This window comes from Sceloporus occidentalis, unplaced genomic scaffold, assembly GCF_023333645.1.
Source record: "Sceloporus occidentalis isolate IW3139 unplaced genomic scaffold, rSceOcc1.0.p SCAF_1, whole genome shotgun sequence".
Taxonomy (NCBI): Eukaryota; Metazoa; Chordata; class Lepidosauria; order Squamata; family Phrynosomatidae; genus Sceloporus; species Sceloporus occidentalis.
This window is the reverse complement of record NW_028316981.1, coordinates 161,072,881-161,090,905: the sequence shown is the minus strand read 5'-3', so window position 1 is coordinate 161,090,905 and position 18,025 is coordinate 161,072,881. Positions and strand designations below refer to the sequence as shown.

Sequence of the window (18,025 nt, the reverse complement as noted above, 5' to 3'; positions counted from 1 at the left end):
TAAAAACGAGGGCCAGGGCGCGCATGCGCGTTGGCGGGGACGAAGCCAAAATGGCGCTGGGCAGGCAAGTGTACAACCTCCTTTTCCGTCGGACCTCCACCTTCGCCCTCACCATCGTGGTAGGCGCCTTGGTGTTCGAGCGGGGCTTCGACCAAGGCGCCGACGCCCTCTTCGAGCGCCTCAACAAAGGGGTGAGTTCAGATAGCCGCCAGGACTAGGCCCAAGCCGGGGATTCGCGTAGAGACTCAGACCGGGCGCCGGTGAAGGTCACCCGTCGTCGCCACCACGCGAGGCCCCGGCTTGGGCCTAGTTGGGTCGGGAGTCGAGAAGTATACTTTCTTAGTGAAACCAACCCTGTTGAGTTCAGTCTTGTTTCTGTTATTCGTGTGTTCAGACAGGGAAGGAAGAGGTGGATTTTTTTTGGTTTGGCCTTGGTCTCATCCCTTTGAGGTTGAGAGAGTGTGACTTTGCCCAAATAAGACTTTATGGGAAAGTCCTAGTGACTAAGATGTAGTCTAAGGCTCCTGCCAAGGCTGTATCTTGGCAAAAAGTATGTGTATGGGAGGGGGAACTGGGTTGAGGGAATTACTTTTGAGGCTGAGAGAGTATGACCTGCCCATAGTTAACTCCTGATTTCAAAAGGGGCAGAGAGGACTCATGTTTTATATTATGTAAAGCACTGAGCATAAATACATATGTGTGTGTGTGTATATAAAAGAAAACCCCTGGATAGGGTTGCCACAAATCACAAACGACTTGAAGGCACGCAACACATAACATGCACATGCACACACACGCTATTTATATATATGTGCACACAGTATATATGGACATATATAGACATATGTGTGTGTGCATATATATATACATATATACACATGTATATTATATACAGTATATGTATACATACACACATGTATACATGTGCTTATTGTATACACACACATATATACACACCCCTGTGTGTGTATATATATGTGTTCACACACACACAGTGTGTATATATATTATGGACTAGTGTGTATATGTATATACACAGACATATATGTATATATATATACACATGTATATATACAGTACACACACATACACACATATATCCCACATACATATAAATATATAAATGTGTGTACACACATGCACGTGTGTGTGTGTGTGTGTGTGTGTGTGTGTGTGTGTATATATATATATATATATATTCATTCTTGTCTCCGCAGAAACTATGGAAGGACATCAGGCACAAGTACGAGACAGCCGATGAGTGAAGGTCAGAGCTGCTGGACCGTCCGTGATTATCTGGACATGCTCTTCGTCTTGACCATCCGTTGCTGTGGAGGCCAAAAATGATCCCCTCCGAAATGGCTTGTGCTGGAGGACATCCCTTCAGAGAGCAACGCAGATGCAACACAGACACCTTGTTCTGAGTTCAATAAAATGTTTTCTCATTCACGAACATCCCATCTTGCAAAGCCTTTCATTCCTGACCTCTGAGCTTGGCTCTTCCGTAATCCCATTCGACGTGGGCTATAATTTAGAGCCTTGGCGTATTATAAAATGAACTCTTAGAAATCTGAAAGTATTTGCAGCATGTGGGTGACACGAAATGCCTTCTTGGGAAATTATATATTTTGTTAGAGATAGGCAACACCTTTGGGGTCCTCCCAGGTGTGCTGGACTATAACTCCTGTCTAGCATGGCCAAAAAAGTAAAGGTTTGAGGAAGATCTAGGTCTGCTTCCTCAGGTGCACGCAGGCCAGGTTTACAAAAGCTCATGCTACATCTTTCACCCAGTTAGTGCTGTAAGAGTATTCCAGACTCTGAATTTGACCCAAAAATAAGCCACACAGCACAATTTAAAGCATCCTCTGGTACCCTTCACTGGCTTTTCTTTTGGAGATGGTATCCATCAGAGAAAGGAAACCCAACATACTAATTCTCTTCCCTAACAGAGGGCTTGAGTGCAAACTTTACCACCTCAAACTGTATTTATTATGGCAGTATTTAATCCAAGAAGGTTAATCCAGTCCTTCCCCTGCTATGTTGATCTAGGGCCTGTCATATACCAACCACTGAATTGGACCCTTGTTGCCCAATCTCATAAAGCTGGGGATGATGGATTTATCTGATTTTTTTTTAGGAGACACTGCTTGTATTCTGCTGCTTCAATGGATAGGATAAAGAACAGTGGGTTCAAGCTACAGGAAAAGAGATTCCCCCTAAACATTAGGACCAACATCCTATTCAACAGTGGAGGACGACGCTGCCGCCTTAGAATGTGGTTGGATCTCCTCTGAAGGTTTTCAGAGGCTGGATGTCCATTTGTCACAGGGAGGGCATTGATTGTGTATTCTAGGATCCTATGAATTCCTGTATGGCAGAAAGAGGGTTGGACTATATGACCCTTTGAGATCCTTTCCAAGTCTAGGACTCGTAAGAACACAGAACACACAGCCCTTGCAATTCTCTGTAATGAACCTCCTGTTGTGACATGCAGACAGTTTGGGCAAATTCTCTTCACAATCAAGATCCATCCTGGTGTTTGCCATCTATGGATTTTGGGGTGTCACGCCTCAGACCTCTCCACCTCTCGCCCCATTCCTTCAGGAGGGGATCATGCCTTTATTCCGCTTCCGGTTGGCCATGGTGCGCCGGTTGTGGTTGGCCCGGGCCCCTTTGCTGGCTTCTTTCTTCCGGCGCTCTTGGACGGTTTCTCGGCTCTGGCCATGGCCCTTGGTGCTCCCCGCAACGGCCACAGCATTGTCTGGCTTGTACCTTCCGAAAGAAAAATAAAAACCCTTGTAATTTCAAACTACGATGGTGCAACAAATGGGGCTTGTTTGCTCCCTTCCTGTCCCCACAGACTGAAGATTTTGCAGGTCTTGCAATAGAAAACTGGACAGTGAAAACAAATGGGAAGGCTGCTGTCCTGAGATATGAAATCTCTAGAAGAGATGGATGGATGGTGATTTGATACAATTTCAAATTAATTGGAAAACCCTATTTGCAGGTGATCATCTCAGCCAACCCCTTAGATAGCACTGAAAAACTTGATTGATCGATTAAAAGAATATGAAGAAGTTTCTAGATGTAGAGTAAATAGTACAGCAAAAAACCTTAACAAAAATGGAGGAACAAGGTCGAAAATCAGGTATAAATATAGTGGAAAAGGTCAACTGTTTAGGGGTAAAATGCAACTTTTTAAAGAGAAGTAGATTGCAGGATCACTCTGCTTATAAATACTGAAATCCACCATATTGTTGAGCAGGGAAGAGTTTGAACAATATACCTTTTTAAGCAAACTCAGAGCAGTTTTTCTGCAGATTTTATTTGGGGCTAAAACTGAGCTGTTTACTTATGACCAAATGTGATCAACTCTTGCCATGGACTGTTGCAAGAGAATTGTATTTCATGGGTATTTTTGCAGGGTTATGAGCTGTATTTTGGATTCTGAGGTCAGGTTCCTCAAAGAGGACCAGAAAGGAGTCCAAAACCAAAACACAGAACAGGTCTTAGAACAGGATTAGGAGGCCATTGTTGCAAAGCTGGAAAAACAAGGTCCTTCTTACCCTTTTCTTGCGAGGAAAGTCATCCTCCGGGCCTCGGCTCGCTCTCGCAGGACAGCCGGATCTTGCACAAAGTGGTCCTGGCAAGGAAAACAAGTATTCTTTTTCTAGATTGGGGTGAGTAACCATCAGAAGGCAGTATTAAGGTTATTAGCCTCCCTCAAAAACATTAAAAATATATATAATCGTTTTGCCCCAAATGCCCTGTAGACTGCATAGAGGGCATAATCCAGGGTCACCTTCTGTTCTTTTCTTTTTTAAAAAAAATCTTCCTAGGCCTACAAATAATTGCTTGTCCCAAATTTTTTTGGATAATAAGGGAGATTCCACTCATTATTTTCATGGACTGGACACAGGCGATTACTCTCAAACTCTGGACTCCAAAGATGAACAGACACACAAATACACACATGCAAAAGGAGTTTACATCACCTTGGCAGGCTCCTTTTCCTCCACTACTTCTTCTTCCTCCTCTTCCTCCTCCTCTTCCTGCTCTTTAGATCTCAAGACCTGAGGGATGGTGAACGGCCTGTGGGGAGAGGCAAATCTGTGAGCATTTCTGGAGCGTAAAAGCCAGGCATTTGTAGGTCTTCCAGAACAACATCTGGCAGAATCATACCATAGAGTCACACTGGCGGACCTAGAAAATGCCTAGAGAGAACACTTGGTTGTTCATTTCAGGTAAGAGGAATAAGGGTCCAGATTTTGCATGAAAATGGTATTAAGAGAAGGATCCCGGATTATTCCCATATTATGGAATGGGAAAATCTCCTTATTATGGAAAAGGTCCCGTATGGCAAGGAGGGTCCCAGAACTATTCTCGTAATACAGGAAGAGTCCCTCGGGTAATACTTAGAATGACAATGCTATCAAGGAAGAGGAACAGATAGAGATTGTTGCTCATAGGTGGGACGCAATGTCCCACCTACTCTCAACCCAGCCTTGTTGTAGCTGTGTATGGAACTCACCTCCGACTGATCAGCTCGTCATCCGAGTCAGCATCATTCGCTCCCACCTGGTTGCCATCATAAGTGTCATCATATTCATCCTCATACTCCTCCTGGTAGACCCCAGCTGCCCCGCTCGACTCCGGGACTTCTTCTACTACCACTGAGTACTGGCTGTATCGCTCCCTCTGCTCCGTCACAAGGCGTTTATCGTTGAGTAAGCTTTGGGTTGTGGTTCGGTCATTCCTGCAGCTCGAAAGAATGGCAATGTTGCTATTAAGGATGTTGCTAGTCTTATTATTGCATTGGTTACGTGTTTATTTGTTCATCTTCCATATAGTATATACAGAGAGACATGCACATAATGTGGTTTGAATGTTGGACGATGACACTGGAAACAAAAAATTTTCAGAAAGGGGTTGCCTTTGCCTTCCTCTGAGATAGAATGACTTCCTCCTCCTCTTCCTGCTCTTTAGATCTCAAGACCTGAGGGATGGTGAACGGCCTGTGGGGAGAGGCAAATCTGTGAGCATTTCTGGAGCGTTTCAGACGGAGCATTTCAGACGGAGGAATTGGATGATATCTTTCTAGAACAGATAACCACACACTCAGAAAGGAGAGATGTAGTAGTGATGGGCGACTTCAACTATCCTGATATTTGCTGGAAGTCAAACTCAGCCAGATCCTCAAGGTCTAGCAAATTCCTCACTTGCCTGGAAGACTATTTCATGGTCCAAAAGGTGGAAGAGGCAACAAGGGGGTCAGCTATTTTGGATCTGATCCTAACCAACAAGGATGACTTGGTTAATGCGGTGCAAGTGGTGGGATCCTTAGGTGGAAGTGACCATGTTCTCCTGGAGTTTGTTATACAATGGAAAGGAGAAGCCAGGCATAGTCAAACACGCATTCTAGACTTTAGGAGAGCGGATTTCAGTAAACTTAGAGAAGTATTGAGGGTGATCCCATGGTCAGAAATACTAAAAGAGAAGGGAGTTCAGACCAGATGGGAGTTTCTCAAAAGAGAGATACTGAAGGCACAATTTCAAACAGTTCCAGTGAGAAAGAAAAATGGGAGGTGTCGCAAGAAACCACGATGGATGACTAAGGAACTTTCAACTGAGCTAAGTTTGAAACAGAACATGTATAAGAAATGGAAAAAGGGGGAAATCACAAAAAAGGAATTCAAAGAAATAGCAGGCATGTGCAGGGGTAAAGTCAGAAAAGCTAAAGCGCAGCATGAGCTCAGGCTTGCTAGAGAGGTTAAGAACAACAAAAAGGGCTTTTTTGGATATGTCCGCAGCAAAAGGAAGAAGAAGGAAACGATAGGGCCACTGCGTGGAGAAGATGGCAAAATGCTAACAGAAGACAGAGAAAAGGCAGAATTACTCAACACCTTCTTTGCTTCAGTCTTCTCAGAAAAGGCAAAGGGTGCTCAACCTGAGGATAATGGAGCAGAGGACAGAATAGAGGAATTTCAGCACAGAATAAGTAAAGAGATAGTAGAGGAATACCTTATTAATCTAAATGAATATAAGTCTCCAGGACCAGATGAACTACATCCAAGAGTATTAAAAGAACTGGCAAATGTAATATCGGAGCCATTGGCAATAATCTTTGAGAACTCCTGGAGAACAGGAGAAGTCCCAGCAGACTGGAGGAGGGCAAACATTGTCCCCATCTTCAAAAAGGGGAAAAAAGAGGATCCCAACAATTATCATCCAGTTAGTCTGACATCAATACCAGGAAAGATTCTAGAGCAGATCATTAAACAGAGAGTCTGTGAACATCTAGAAGGCAATGCCATAATCACAAAAAGTCAACATGGGTTTCAGAGAAACAAGGCATGCCAGACAAATCTGATCTCTTTCTTTGATAAAATTACCAGCTTGGTAGATGAAGGGAATGCTGTGGATATAGTATATCTTGATTTCAGTAAGGCCTTTGACAAGGTTTCCCATGACATTCTTGCAAACAAGCTTGTAAAATGTGGGCTAGACAAAGTACAGTGGATCCTCGGTATACGCGGGGGATCCGTTCCGGACACCCCCCCCGCGTATACCAAAATCCGCGTATGCTCAAAGCAGTATTCTGTCCAATGGCGGCGCGCGTGCACGTGCGCCGCCATTGGACAGAAAAGTCTCCTTCCTCTTTCCCCTCCTTCCTAACCTCCCTCCCTCCCTCCCTCCTACCTACCTACCTACCTAAACTAACCTACCTTGGAAGAGACCACAAGGGCCATCCAGTCCAACCCCATTCTGCCATGCAGGAAATCTCAATCAAAGCATCCCCAACAGATGGCCATCCAGCTACTGTTTAAAGACCTCCAAGGAGGGAGATTCCACCACACTCCAAGGGAGTGTGTTTCACTGTTGAACAGCCCTTACTGTCAGGAAGTTCCTCCTAATGTTGAGGTGGAATCTCTTTTCCTGTAGCTTGCATCCATTGTTCCGGGTCCTAGTCTCTGGAGCAGCAGAAAAAAAGCTTGCTCCCTCCTCAGTATGACACCCCTTCCATATTTAAAGGTGTTGAGGCCAAAATAATAATAATAATAATAATAATAATAATAAGTATAAGTATAAGTATAAGTATAAGTATATATTCATGTTGCCACTAGGATTTATTCTGAGATATACGGATAATATACTCTCGCTGCAAAATTGCAAGACAGTTGGCAAACGCAGCTATCAGAGGCAACGCAACCTGAACAAAATGAAGGTCACTCACCTCTTGCCTTTCTGCACCCGGGAGAGATCCACCGAGTCCTTGCTGAAAACATCAAACTCGTCATTCTGGAAAACGTTGTATCGGGAACTGAGGAGAGGGGTCGGGTCTGGTTTCACTGGCCTGGAAGGTAAAGATTAAGCACTCCTTCAATGTCCTACATTTTACAGTGATGTCCTCCTTTTGTGTTTGGCCACCTGCTTTTTGATTCACCTGGTCTGCAAAAGAGAGTTTGCAAAAGGAGAGCTAGAAATGGCTAGATTAAGTGGCCAAAGGATTAGAGAAAGCCCAGAAGGAAATCAACAGGCTTTATTTGGTGTTCTGCAAATAAAGTACAAAACTGGAGTCTTTAAGCAGAGGCTGGATGTCCAAGCCTGAAGAAAGAGAGCCCTCTCTCCATGATAACTGTCATCCTTCGGCCTGTGAGGGAGTGAACAGGCAGGCCCAGCTCCACCAGGGCTAGCCTGAAGAAGAAGAGCCCTCTCCCAGTCCATCTGCCTTGGTCCAGGCCTCAGAGGGAGAGAAGAACCATTGGACCTCATCCCTTTTCCCGCCACCTTCTCCTTCTCCCTTCTCCTTTTGTGTCCTGTCTTTTAGATTGTAAGCCTGAGGGCAGGGAACTGTCTAATTAAAAACAATAATTGTAAGCCACTCTGATAGCCTTTAGGGCTGAAGGGCGGGGTATAAATACCATAAATAAATAAAATCTGTCGAGTATGCTTTGGTTGTAAGTTCCTGCATGGCAGAATGGGGTTGAACTGGATGGCCCTTGTGGTCTCTTCCAACTCTATAATTCGATGAAATCTTTTGCCCACAAAGATAGCCGAAGTAGCCGCCCGGGCAGCTTTACCTGGGCATCATTCGGTCCAGCCTCTCCAGGTTTGGTGCCAGATTGTCCTCCAGGAAGTTGTTGATAACCCGCTCGACGTCGTAGTTGTATTCCTCCAGGCAAGCCAAAATGAAGCCTTCCCCGAGGTCAGGGAGAAGGTCCTTCACCTGTGAGGTCAGAGAATCCAGCTCCACACCGGAGACTTTGGGAATCACTGCCATTGCGCCGGCACACTGGGAAAGAGAAATGCAAGAGTGAGTACAGTCAGCCCTCTGCAACCGCAGATTTGATCATCCACAGCTTGAATACACACACACACACACAAACACACACATGAGAGAAGGGAATTAGACTATAGTCCAACCTACCTTTTGCCATGCAGGGATACATAGGATCCTAGACTTGGAAGGGACTACTAAGGGTCATATAGTCCAACCAACTTTCTGCCATGCAGGGATACATAGGATCCTAGAGTTGGAAGGGACGACTAAGGGTCATATAGTCCAACCCCCTTCTGCCATGCAGGAATATATAGAATCCTAGAGTTAAAAGGGACTATTAAGGGTCATATAGTCCAACCCACCTTCTGCCATGCAGGAATACATAGAATCCTAGAGTTGGAAAAGACTACTAAAGGTCATATAGTCCAACCCCCTTCTTCATAGAAATGCCCACCTCCGTGTGCTCTTGCTTTGTAATCCTATCCATCTGTTTGATGCCACTGGTCTCCGCCACGGCAGGCGCAGGTTCTGGCAGCGGCGGGTCCGGGTTCTGGTTTCTCCTCCGCTGTACTCCATCCCAAGCGCTCTCTACAGCATGCAGGATGTAAGAGGTCCGGGTCTCGTCCCTAGAGGGTAGCGTTAAGGGCACTGATCCATACGCATGGCAGGAGGTGGCAATGCCAACCAGGTCATTGGGAGCAACCCACAAACCAAACCAAATTCTGAATTTTGGACCCCTCTGAAACTGAGGCAAGCTAGAGACGTTACATCTGGACCAGAGAAAAAGGTTGTGGTCCAGAATCGATAAAAGGATACAGATTCGAGGAAGCTTGCTGGAGAAGACTCACGTCATCCGCTACCGGAAAAAGCTCATCGTAATCCCGGATGAATCTGGAAAGGATAAAGCTATAGTCCTAAACATACATTCAGTTCAATGAAGAAAATCTGAGAGGTCCCTATTGAACCTCCTTGGGTCCCATTTTGGGATATAAATACCATAAATCAACCAATAAATGGGATTTTCTTCCAAGCGTGAGGAAAAATCTCAGAAAGGGAGGTTCTCCATTGAACGAAATGGTCCCCTTTGAGCCTCCTTGGGTCCCAATTTCGGATATAAATCCCACAAACCTAGCAATAAATGGGATTTTCTTCCAAATGTAAGGAAAAATCTGAGAAAGGGAGGTTCTCCACTGAATGAAATGGTCTCTGAAGGTAAGGTACCTTCACCTTCTTATCCAACATGGAATGCATACTATCTTGGAGACATAATTGTCCTTTTTTGGTGGGATTACAATTCCCACTGTCCATGCCAGTTGGGGGATTCTGGGGGTCAGAGTCCAAAAAAATCACTTTTCTGAGCTCTTTGATGCATTATTCCCAACATCCTTGCAAAAGTTTCTTACCGCCTCTCCTGAAGAACAGAGGTGAATATTTGGAGAAACTCTTCAATAAAAGGTTGGATATTATCACAACTGTGAACAAAAGGATAAAGGGAATTAACACAAAAACCCGCAAAGATCAATTCTGGAATATTTGTATCTGCATAATGGGATATCTTGGAGATGAAACATTAAATTCATTAATGTTTCATATAGGTAGTCTTATACACAATAATTTTGGGCATAGAGCAACGTTTGTATATGTCTGAACTATCAGAAAGCAAAGGGGGTCACTATATATCCCATTTTAGATTTTTGAGAATTTGATTAAAGGTGCTTTCGTATTAAATTTAAATATGTGGGTTGTGGTTTCCTGGGGATGGAGGGCACTACCTGCTTTCCAAAATGGGCTGAAGGCACAAATGGTGCACAAAAATGTGGAAAACTTCCACCGCTTTCTTCCTTGAATGAGACAGTCTCCGCCACAAATCCAACAGCAAGCTAAGCGAAAGAAAGAAACAAGGCAAATGAGAGGAAACTCTGGTTTACAACATTGAAAATCCCATTGGATTTAACCCTAATAATTGTTTTATGCACCAAAACCCACCAAATATTATTTTATTGTTTATTTATATAGCATCATCAATTCACACACAGCTCTTATAATCAAGTCAAACATTGGCCCATTTACAGACGGGCAAAATATGGCGTGGCGGTACTAGGGTTAGGGAGCGCGTACCATGCAGACGCTCCCTAACCCTAGTACATATTCCGTACATCAAAATGACGGTGCCCTGTACACACGGGCGCCACAATTTTGACACGATGACGCTTAGCGTCTGCACGTCGTGGCGCACTTGTGATGTCACGGGTGTGCCATTGGCGCACTTGGGCATCACAAGTGCGCTAGAAAAAGAACTCACTTTTTGTGGGTTCTTTTTTGCCGGCAGAAAACCACGCGGTTTATCCACTGTGGCTTCCTGCCGGCGGAAAAGGAGGTGCTGGCAAACCCCCCTTTCTGGGCAGTCTGTATCCCGCCCTAACTACCTTGAAATAAATTTCGATTTGCAAAAAAAAAAGGGGGGGGGGAATATGGCCACACCTTTAAGACTAATTTTCTTTTTATTTTACCATGGGGTTTTGTAGGGTGGATTTATCGGTTGCATTGTTGTGTGCTTTCATCAACCCTAAGGGTTTTTCTTGGGAGAACCTGTTCAGAAAGAGGTTTGCCTTTGCCTTCCTCTGAGGCTGAGAGTGTGACTGCAAAACACATACCTTTTTTTCCCCCAGAGAAACAAACCCAAAAATGTACCTGCAATCCTCCTGGTATCTCTTCTTTATCGTAGATTCCAGCTCAGGTATCACCAACTCATAAAACGCAGCCAGTCTAGGAATATATGAAATAAAATGTCATTACTAGTCTCTTCCAACTCTAGGATCCTATATGTTCCTGCAAGGCAGTAGAAGAGATTGGACTATATGGCCCTTAGTAGTCCCTTCCAATTCTAGGATCCTCTATATTCCTGCATGGCAGAAGGGAATTGGACTATATGACATTTATTAGTCCCTTCCAACTCTAAAATCTTATGTATTCCTGCATCACAGATTGTAGTTGGATTGGATGGATTGATGGACAGACAGACAGAGAGAGATTTGGAAAGCCTACCTGTAGCAGAAGTCGTGCTTTTGGAAAGTCTGGCAAGCCGGGGGAAAGACATCAAGGAAAGCCCACAGAGTTGTGGTAGTATCACACAAGTACAACATGATATCTGCCAATTCCTGAAGGGAGAAGGAATTTCACTTTACAAAAAAATCATTATTTCACAGCACCAGTTCATTTGTTTTTAAGACAGATATTAACAACTGTCAAATGAAACCATTCCCTTGACCTGGAGCATATCCACAATGCAGAATTAAAGCAGTTCAACACCAGTTTAATTGCCAGGGCCCTATCCTAAAGAAACCTGGGATTTGTAGTTGGGTGAGGCACAGACCAGGCTGGATACCTTACCAAATCCCATCAGTCTGTCTGGAGGGGGTGGAAAGGAGGGATAAAAGCAAAAGTGGCTCTTCCGTTATTCTCATACATGTTTTGCATAAGGACTCATAGAAAAGTCATAGAGTCATGGAATCCTAGAAGGGTCATTTTGTTTCCCAACAAACAGAAAGAAATACCAAGAAATACCTTCACATTGACAGCTTTGACCTTTGCGCATTTGATTATTACACCCTCTCTAAGAATCTCTAGGTTCTCCAGTGCAATTCAGTGCTCAACTTCTGCCAAAAGTCACACAAGTACAACCTACAGATTCCTAGCAAGAACACATTTGTAGGTCTGCCAAATCTTAACCACAGAGTAGCACTGGAAGAACTATAAATTCCTGGAGACATGTTTCCTCAGGTTAAAAAAATAAAATAAAAATACAGTCAGCCCTCCACATTTACAGCTTTAATTTGTGGGTCTGGTTATTCACAGATTTAATTAATATGCTCTCTCTCTAGGAATCTCTAGGTCCTCCAGCATGACTGGTTTCTCCTCCGCTGTACTCCATCCCAAGCGCTCTCAACATCCACAAGAGGTTGCACTGGAGGACCTAGAGATTCTTAGAGAGAACACTTCTCTAGGCATTTGTAGGTCCTCCAGCACAGTTCTATGGTCAATTTCTTCCAGATGTTGACCACAGAGTTGCCCTTGAGGACCTAGAAACGCCTGGAGAGAACACTTCTCTAGAATTTGTAGGTCCTCCAGAGCTAGTCTATGGTCAATTTTTTCCAGATGTTGACCACAGACTTGCCCCGGAGGACCTAGAGATTCCTAGAGAGTAGGAGAAAAAAGTAGTGATGTATCTTATTTGCATTTTTTCCACTTTCACAGGGATTCTGCTCACCTAACCCTAGCGAATGCAGTGGCCTCAATGTAGAGTGTTTGGCGAAGTTTGAAGAGCATACACACATCATGCAATGTAGTCATCTTGCTTTGGAAAAAGAAAGCATTCCCAAATTCATGTGACAGAGAAAGCCACCTCGCCCAGTGACAGGACAAGAAAGAGAAACTATTTCAGGCGGCCATATACACGGCAGACCATCAAACCTTGCAGGGTCAAGCTTAATGCTTTCGGCCAAGTTTGGAGGGATGGTGCTGGTTATGTGTTAGTATACTTGACATATATATTTGGTGCTTCCATGTTTTTCTATCTAGATCCAGACATGTTCTTAAGAGATCGCGAAGATCTTTCAAATACCGGAAGACCTTTCCATGGGAAAGTTTCCTTGAGTTTAAGCAATTCCCTCAACATCTGAAAAAAGGCACAGTTGGTGGGAAACCCCTATTCCACCCCAAAGTTTTTGGGTAATACCCCACCTGGAGAGGCATGTCCCCAGGCGTCATCCGGACCCTTTCCTCCAACTTCTGAGGCGTGGCTGAAGCCCCTTCACTCTGCAAGCCGCAGGTGTGCAGGATGTTGCCAAACACCTAGAAGGCAAAATGGCAATGTTAACACCTGCCAAAGGTGCGCTAAACCTGAAATACAGGTGTACAGCTGTTCCCTCTGAATTGGCAGCTTTGACTTTTTATTTTATTATTCATAGATTTGATTAATATGTCCTCTCTAGGAATCTCTAGGTCCTCCATCACAACTCTATGGTCCACCTCCACCAAAAGTCGCACGGGTGGACTTAGCAATTCTTAGAAAGAACACTTCTCTATGTAGTTCCTCCAGAGCAATGCTATGGTCAACTTCCAGCAGATGTTGATCATAGAGTTGTGCTGGATGACCTAGAGATTCTTAGAGGGATGTTCTCAGTGTTTTTTAATTGCAGTTTTTCCACTTTCATGAGGTTCCTGAGCCGCTAACCGCAGCAAATATGGAGGCCTACTGTATAGATAAACTCACACAAAGGGAAGAAAAGGAATAATTAAAACATAAAACCATATACCAAAAAAATGCATTATAATATAAAATAAAACTGGCCGATATATATAATTAAAATATACTAGAGTCACTGTGAAATGTCCCACCTGAAGGATGGTTGGTACAGTTTCATCCAAATCAGTGAAGTAGCTTGGCTGCTGAGTAAAGATGTTTTCTGTAAGGGAAAAGAGAGAAAGGGTTCAAAAGAGGCTGCATGGCAGACTGGGGTTGGAATATATGCCTTCTGGGGACCCTTCCAACTCTATGGTTCCACCCATCCCCACAAAAAACATCTTCACATTTATCAAAATATTTTCTCTCTCTATAATAATGAACTATAATAATGGAATAGTATCCACCTGCATCACACAGTTGGCTCATGCTGAATCCGGAATTGTCGCCACTGATTTCTGATGCTGGTTCATTTTGAAATGTTGAAATATTGCAATTAGCTGCACTGATAACTCACCAATCATCTTGCGGAGAAGAGCACCATTGCCTTTTCCGAAGAGGACGCAGAGGTCCAAAATTTTGGGGATGTCAAACAGGAAGTTATTGTAAAGGATTTCTCCAAAAACGCTCGGTGTGATGAAATGGTCCTAGACAGGATTCGGGAGGGAAGAAAAAGAAATACTAAAATATTCCAATGAGATGTAGGATGAGAGATACTGGGCTGAGCAGTTGTTGTTGTGTGCCTTCAAGTCATTTCTGACTTATGGAAAACCTATCAAAGGGTCTTCTTGGTAAGTTTCTTCAGAGCAGGCTTGGCTATTGCTGTCCTCTGAGGCTGAGAGAGTGTGACCTGCCCAGTGTCACCCAGTGGGGCTTTGCAGTACTATATTGCTGAGTGAAAAGCAAAAAGCACCTTGGGGTTATTGTGGATCGTAAATTGAACATAGGCCAGCAGTGTGATACTGCAGCAAAGAAGGTGAATACCATTTTAGCCTACATTAATGGAAGCATAGTTTTATTTTTAAGTTGGTTGGACTATATGACCCTTAGTAGTCCCTTTCAACTCTAGGATTCTATGTATTCCTGCATGGCAGAAGGTTGGTTGGACTATATGACCCTTAGTAGTCCCTTTCAGCTCTAGGATCCTATGTATTCCTGCATGGCAAAATGAGGGTTGGACTATATGACCCTTATTAGTCCCTTCCAACTCTAGGATCTTGAAGGCATACAACAACAACTACTTAGCCCAGTATCTCTCATCCTCCATCTCATTCCAGAATACATAGGATGCTTGGATTCAGGATCACAGAGAATCCTATGTGTACAGGCTACACAACTAAACAACTCTCTTAATGATGGAGAATCCATTAGGAAAGACAAACATTAGCAACACACAATACACACAAAAGCTGTACACGCATTTACCACCGGGAAAGAGCAAGGCGGTGTTTACCTTGGACTCTTTGTGGGTCGACATTCGGAGGAAGGTAAGGAAAACGTTCTGGTGGAGCCTTTTCTGGAGGTCGCTCACCTCCGGAGCCGCATCCAGCACTACATCGAACTTGCGTGGTGCATGGCGCAGGTACGAATCCAAGCATTTCTGGAGCGTCTCATCAAATATCACCTATCGGGAGGTGAAAAAGAGGATTTGGGAGTCGAGTTAGAAAGGACCCCTGAGGGTCATCCAGTCCAACCGCTTTCTGCCATGCGGGAATACACAGAATCCTAGAGTTGGAAGCGCTACCTGACACCAGAATTTGTCGTGTGGCAAAGCCAAGAGCCAGTCGAGATCATCTGCCACGAACGTTGCTCGCTCCAAAAACTCCTCCAGTAAGGCAGGCTCGCGAGTTCTTGGCAGCGGCTTGTAGAGGACAAAAGAGCGCTCCGTCTTCTTCCCCGGATGCTGTGGGAAAAAACAAGATGGATGGACCAACAAACTCATGGTTTTTATGGTTTTGCCAAATACTTCCTCTGAAATATCACCTTGGCGGTCTCCCATCCAAGGACTATCTATGCCTGACCCCGCTTAGCTTCCAAGATCCGATGGGAAGACATATGCCTTTTGTGTGTTTGTACGTGCCTTGCAAATATCCTGTCAATCCAGTTTGTAAGGCATTTATAGAAACACCAGAATGCATATATACAATCACCAAATTTCCATCTGATCTGTAAAGCTAAGCAGGGTCAGCCCTGGACAGTCCCTGGAAGGGAGACTGCCAACTAATACTGGGTACAGGAGGCTCTATTTCAGAGGAAGGAACCAATAAAACCACCTCTGAGGATTTCTTACCCAAGAAATCATTGGCAGTCTCCCCTCCAAGGACTATCCAGGGCTGACCTTGCTTAGCTTCCAAAATCAGATTGGAATTTGATGACTGTACAGTGGACCCTCCACATTCGCTTGAGTTAGGGACACAGGAAGCCCATGGAAATAGGAAAACCAGAAACATGGAGAGACCTCTCTAGGCATTTCTAGGTCCTCCAAAGCAACTCTGTGGTCAGCATCTGCAGAGACTCATGCTGGAGGATCTACAAATGCTTAGAGAGTGTTTTCTCTAGGAATCTCTAGGTCCTCCAACACAAGTCTATGGTCAACATCTGCCAGAAGTTGATCATACTGGAAGACCTACAAATGCCTAGAGAAGTGCTCTCTCTAGGAATCTATAGGTCTTCCAGCGCAACTTCGGTAGTCACGCTGGAGGACCTCTACAGATTCCTAGAGAGGGCATATTAATCAAATCTGCAAAGGCTGACTGTATTTCTTTGTGTTCCTTGGGAAGCAGAATGATGGTCAGCAAGGACCTCTCTTGAATTCTATGACTCTCTGACTCTTCCATGAGTCCATGCGCAAAGCATGCACAAGAATGACAGAAGAGAAGGAAGAGGAGGCCACTTTTACTTTCCCTTTCATCCCTTCTTTCTACATCTCCAGACCAACTCCTGGGATTTGTAGTTCAGTGAGGTTATCCAGCCTGCTCTGGTGCCACGCCAAACTACAAATTCCAGGGTTATGGAGGATAGAGTCCTGGCTAGAGTCCTAGAGTCCAAAGCCGCAAGTGTGGAGGGCCAACTGTATCACACACACACACACACACACACTTGTTAGGATGGAATGTCCTTTGAGAGGTCTCTTCCAGCTCTATGATTCTATGAACATAGGCGTTCTTAGTCAAACTATGATGCCCAGTCCACTTACCAGGGCTGGCAAGGTTTCTATCTTCCCGGTTTGCAAATCTTTCTTGGTCAACCGGAGCTCATCCAGTGGCAAGGCTGGCATGCCTGTCCAAAAACACATAGAAAATAATACACAAAATAAAAACCAACCAGCCCAGGATGATGGGTGTTGCATTGCTAGACAGCTGGGAGGAGAAAACGTTCCTCCTTTGCACCACTAAACCAGGATTATGGCCACTGCAGTCCAAAAGAGCTGAAGGCCTATCTCCAAAAGCCTAGTTTCCACCACCGCCAAGCCAGGATGATGGCTGTTGCAGTGGAAAACAGCTTGGCACTGGGACAAAGACTCACCCCACCCTTGTTCCCACATAAGCCAAGTTTCCACCCCTAAGGCAGGATAATGGACACTACAGTCCAAAAGAGCTAAAGGCCCATCTCCAAAAGCCAATTTCCACCTTCCAAGCCAGGATAATAGGTGTTGCAGTCCAAAAGAGCCAAAGCCCTGTCTCCAAAAGCCAAGTTTCCACAACCAAGCCAGGATGATGGACACTGCAGTCCAAAAGAGTTGAAGGCTCTAAAAAGCCTAGTTTCCACCTTCCAAGCCAGGATGATGGGCGCTGCAGTCCAAAGGAGATGAGGTGGGGCAAAGGCTCATCTCCATAAGACTAGTTTACATCCCCCCAAAGCCAGGATAATGGGTACTGCAACGAAAAAACAGCTGGAGGTCCAAATTCTCCCCCCGAGTGTCCACCCCCCCAAGCCAGGAAGATGGGCTCTGCACTCCAAAAGAGCTCCCCATAATCCCCTCTCATCCCCATCACCCCCAGAATAATGGGAATTGTACTTAAGAAGGCAACAAGGCTGACCCTCCCCCCAAAGAAAAAGCTTGGAAGTTACCTTCGTCCAATAAAAGTTACTCTGGAGCAACCTGAGCAGGGGAAGAGAGGGGGATTCTGGGTGTTGTAGTCCTAAAAGAAAAGAGAGGAGGAAAAGCTACCCCAAAAAGGGAAGGTCTGCAGTGTCTCTGTTTGGCGGATGATGCCGCTTCCGCCAGGAGTCCAAGAAAGGGCAACAGCCTCTCACTTCCGGTCGCAGAGGGAGCACTTCCGGGTCAGGGACCCAAATCGAAACCTGGAAATTCATTTATGAAACCACAAAACCACAAATCCCAGGGTCTCACAGCACAAAGCTTTGGCAGCGGGCCTCAAACTGCTTTAAGTTGTGTAGTGTGGATGCTCCCTGGCCATGATATAGGCTCCTAGGATTTGTAGTTTCCTGTGAGGCACCGGCAGCGGAGGCTAAAAATTACAACTCACTGAGGCCTAGCA

The 18,025-nt window shown here is 44.7% G+C and overlaps 2 protein-coding genes across 4 annotated transcripts; one reads left to right on the top strand and one right to left on the bottom strand.

Moving 5' to 3' along the window:
* Positions 1-8: 8 nt before the first annotated feature.
* On the top strand, positions 9-1,453 carry LOC149322550 (cytochrome b-c1 complex subunit 9-like). Its single transcript, XM_089479611.1, has 2 exons — positions 9-191; positions 1,218-1,453. The coding sequence occupies exons 1-2, from the start codon at positions 24-26 to the stop codon at positions 1,263-1,265; spliced, it is 216 nt and encodes a 71-aa protein (XP_089335737.1). The 5' UTR covers positions 9-23; the 3' UTR covers positions 1,266-1,453.
* A 999-nt stretch (positions 1,454-2,452) lies between these two features.
* On the bottom strand, positions 2,453-17,763 carry ASCC2 (activating signal cointegrator 1 complex subunit 2). 3 transcript variants are annotated; one of them, XM_089479577.1, is made up of 19 exons: positions 17,595-17,763; positions 16,720-16,802; positions 15,268-15,426; positions 14,977-15,147; positions 14,041-14,170; positions 13,679-13,746; positions 13,022-13,132; positions 11,327-11,439; positions 10,973-11,047; positions 10,054-10,161; positions 9,685-9,753; positions 9,098-9,172; positions 8,736-8,907; positions 8,082-8,293; positions 7,235-7,354; positions 4,532-4,756; positions 3,996-4,092; positions 3,567-3,670; positions 2,453-2,772 (listed from the first exon to the last, which is right to left on the bottom strand). In XM_089479577.1, exons 2-19 carry the CDS (start codon positions 16,798-16,800, stop codon positions 2,601-2,603), a joined length of 2,262 nt encoding a protein of 753 aa, XP_089335703.1. In that variant the 5' UTR covers positions 16,801-16,802; positions 17,595-17,763; the 3' UTR covers positions 2,453-2,600. The 3 variants fall into 3 exon arrangements, with proteins under 3 accessions (XP_089335703.1, XP_089335712.1, XP_089335704.1); XM_089479586.1 differs by having other exon boundaries at positions 3,567-3,643; XM_089479578.1 differs by having other exon boundaries at positions 17,695-17,758.
* Positions 17,764-18,025: the final 262 nt, after the last annotated feature.

Excerpts from the sequence above, each read along its gene's own strand:
- LOC149322550 (XM_089479611.1), top strand. The coding sequence starts at position 24 with ATGCGCGTTGGCGGGGACGAAGCCAAAATGGCGCTGGGCAGGCAAGTG. Across the intron at positions 192-1,217 it reads TCGAGCGCCTCAACAAAGGG|AAACTATGGAAGGACATCAG; the intron begins GTGAGTTCAGAT and ends TTGTCTCCGCAG.
- ASCC2 (XM_089479577.1), bottom strand. The coding sequence starts at position 16,800 with ATGCCAGCCTTGCCACTGGATGAGCTCCGGTTGACCAAGAAAGATTTG. Across the intron at positions 15,148-15,267 it reads ACGACAAATTCTGGTGTCAG|GTGATATTTGATGAGACGCT; the intron begins GTAGCGCTTCCA and ends ACCTCCCGATAG. Across the intron at positions 4,757-7,234 it reads CGGGTGCAGAAAGGCAAGAG|GAATGACCGAACCACAACCC; the intron begins GTGAGTGACCTT and ends TTCGAGCTGCAG.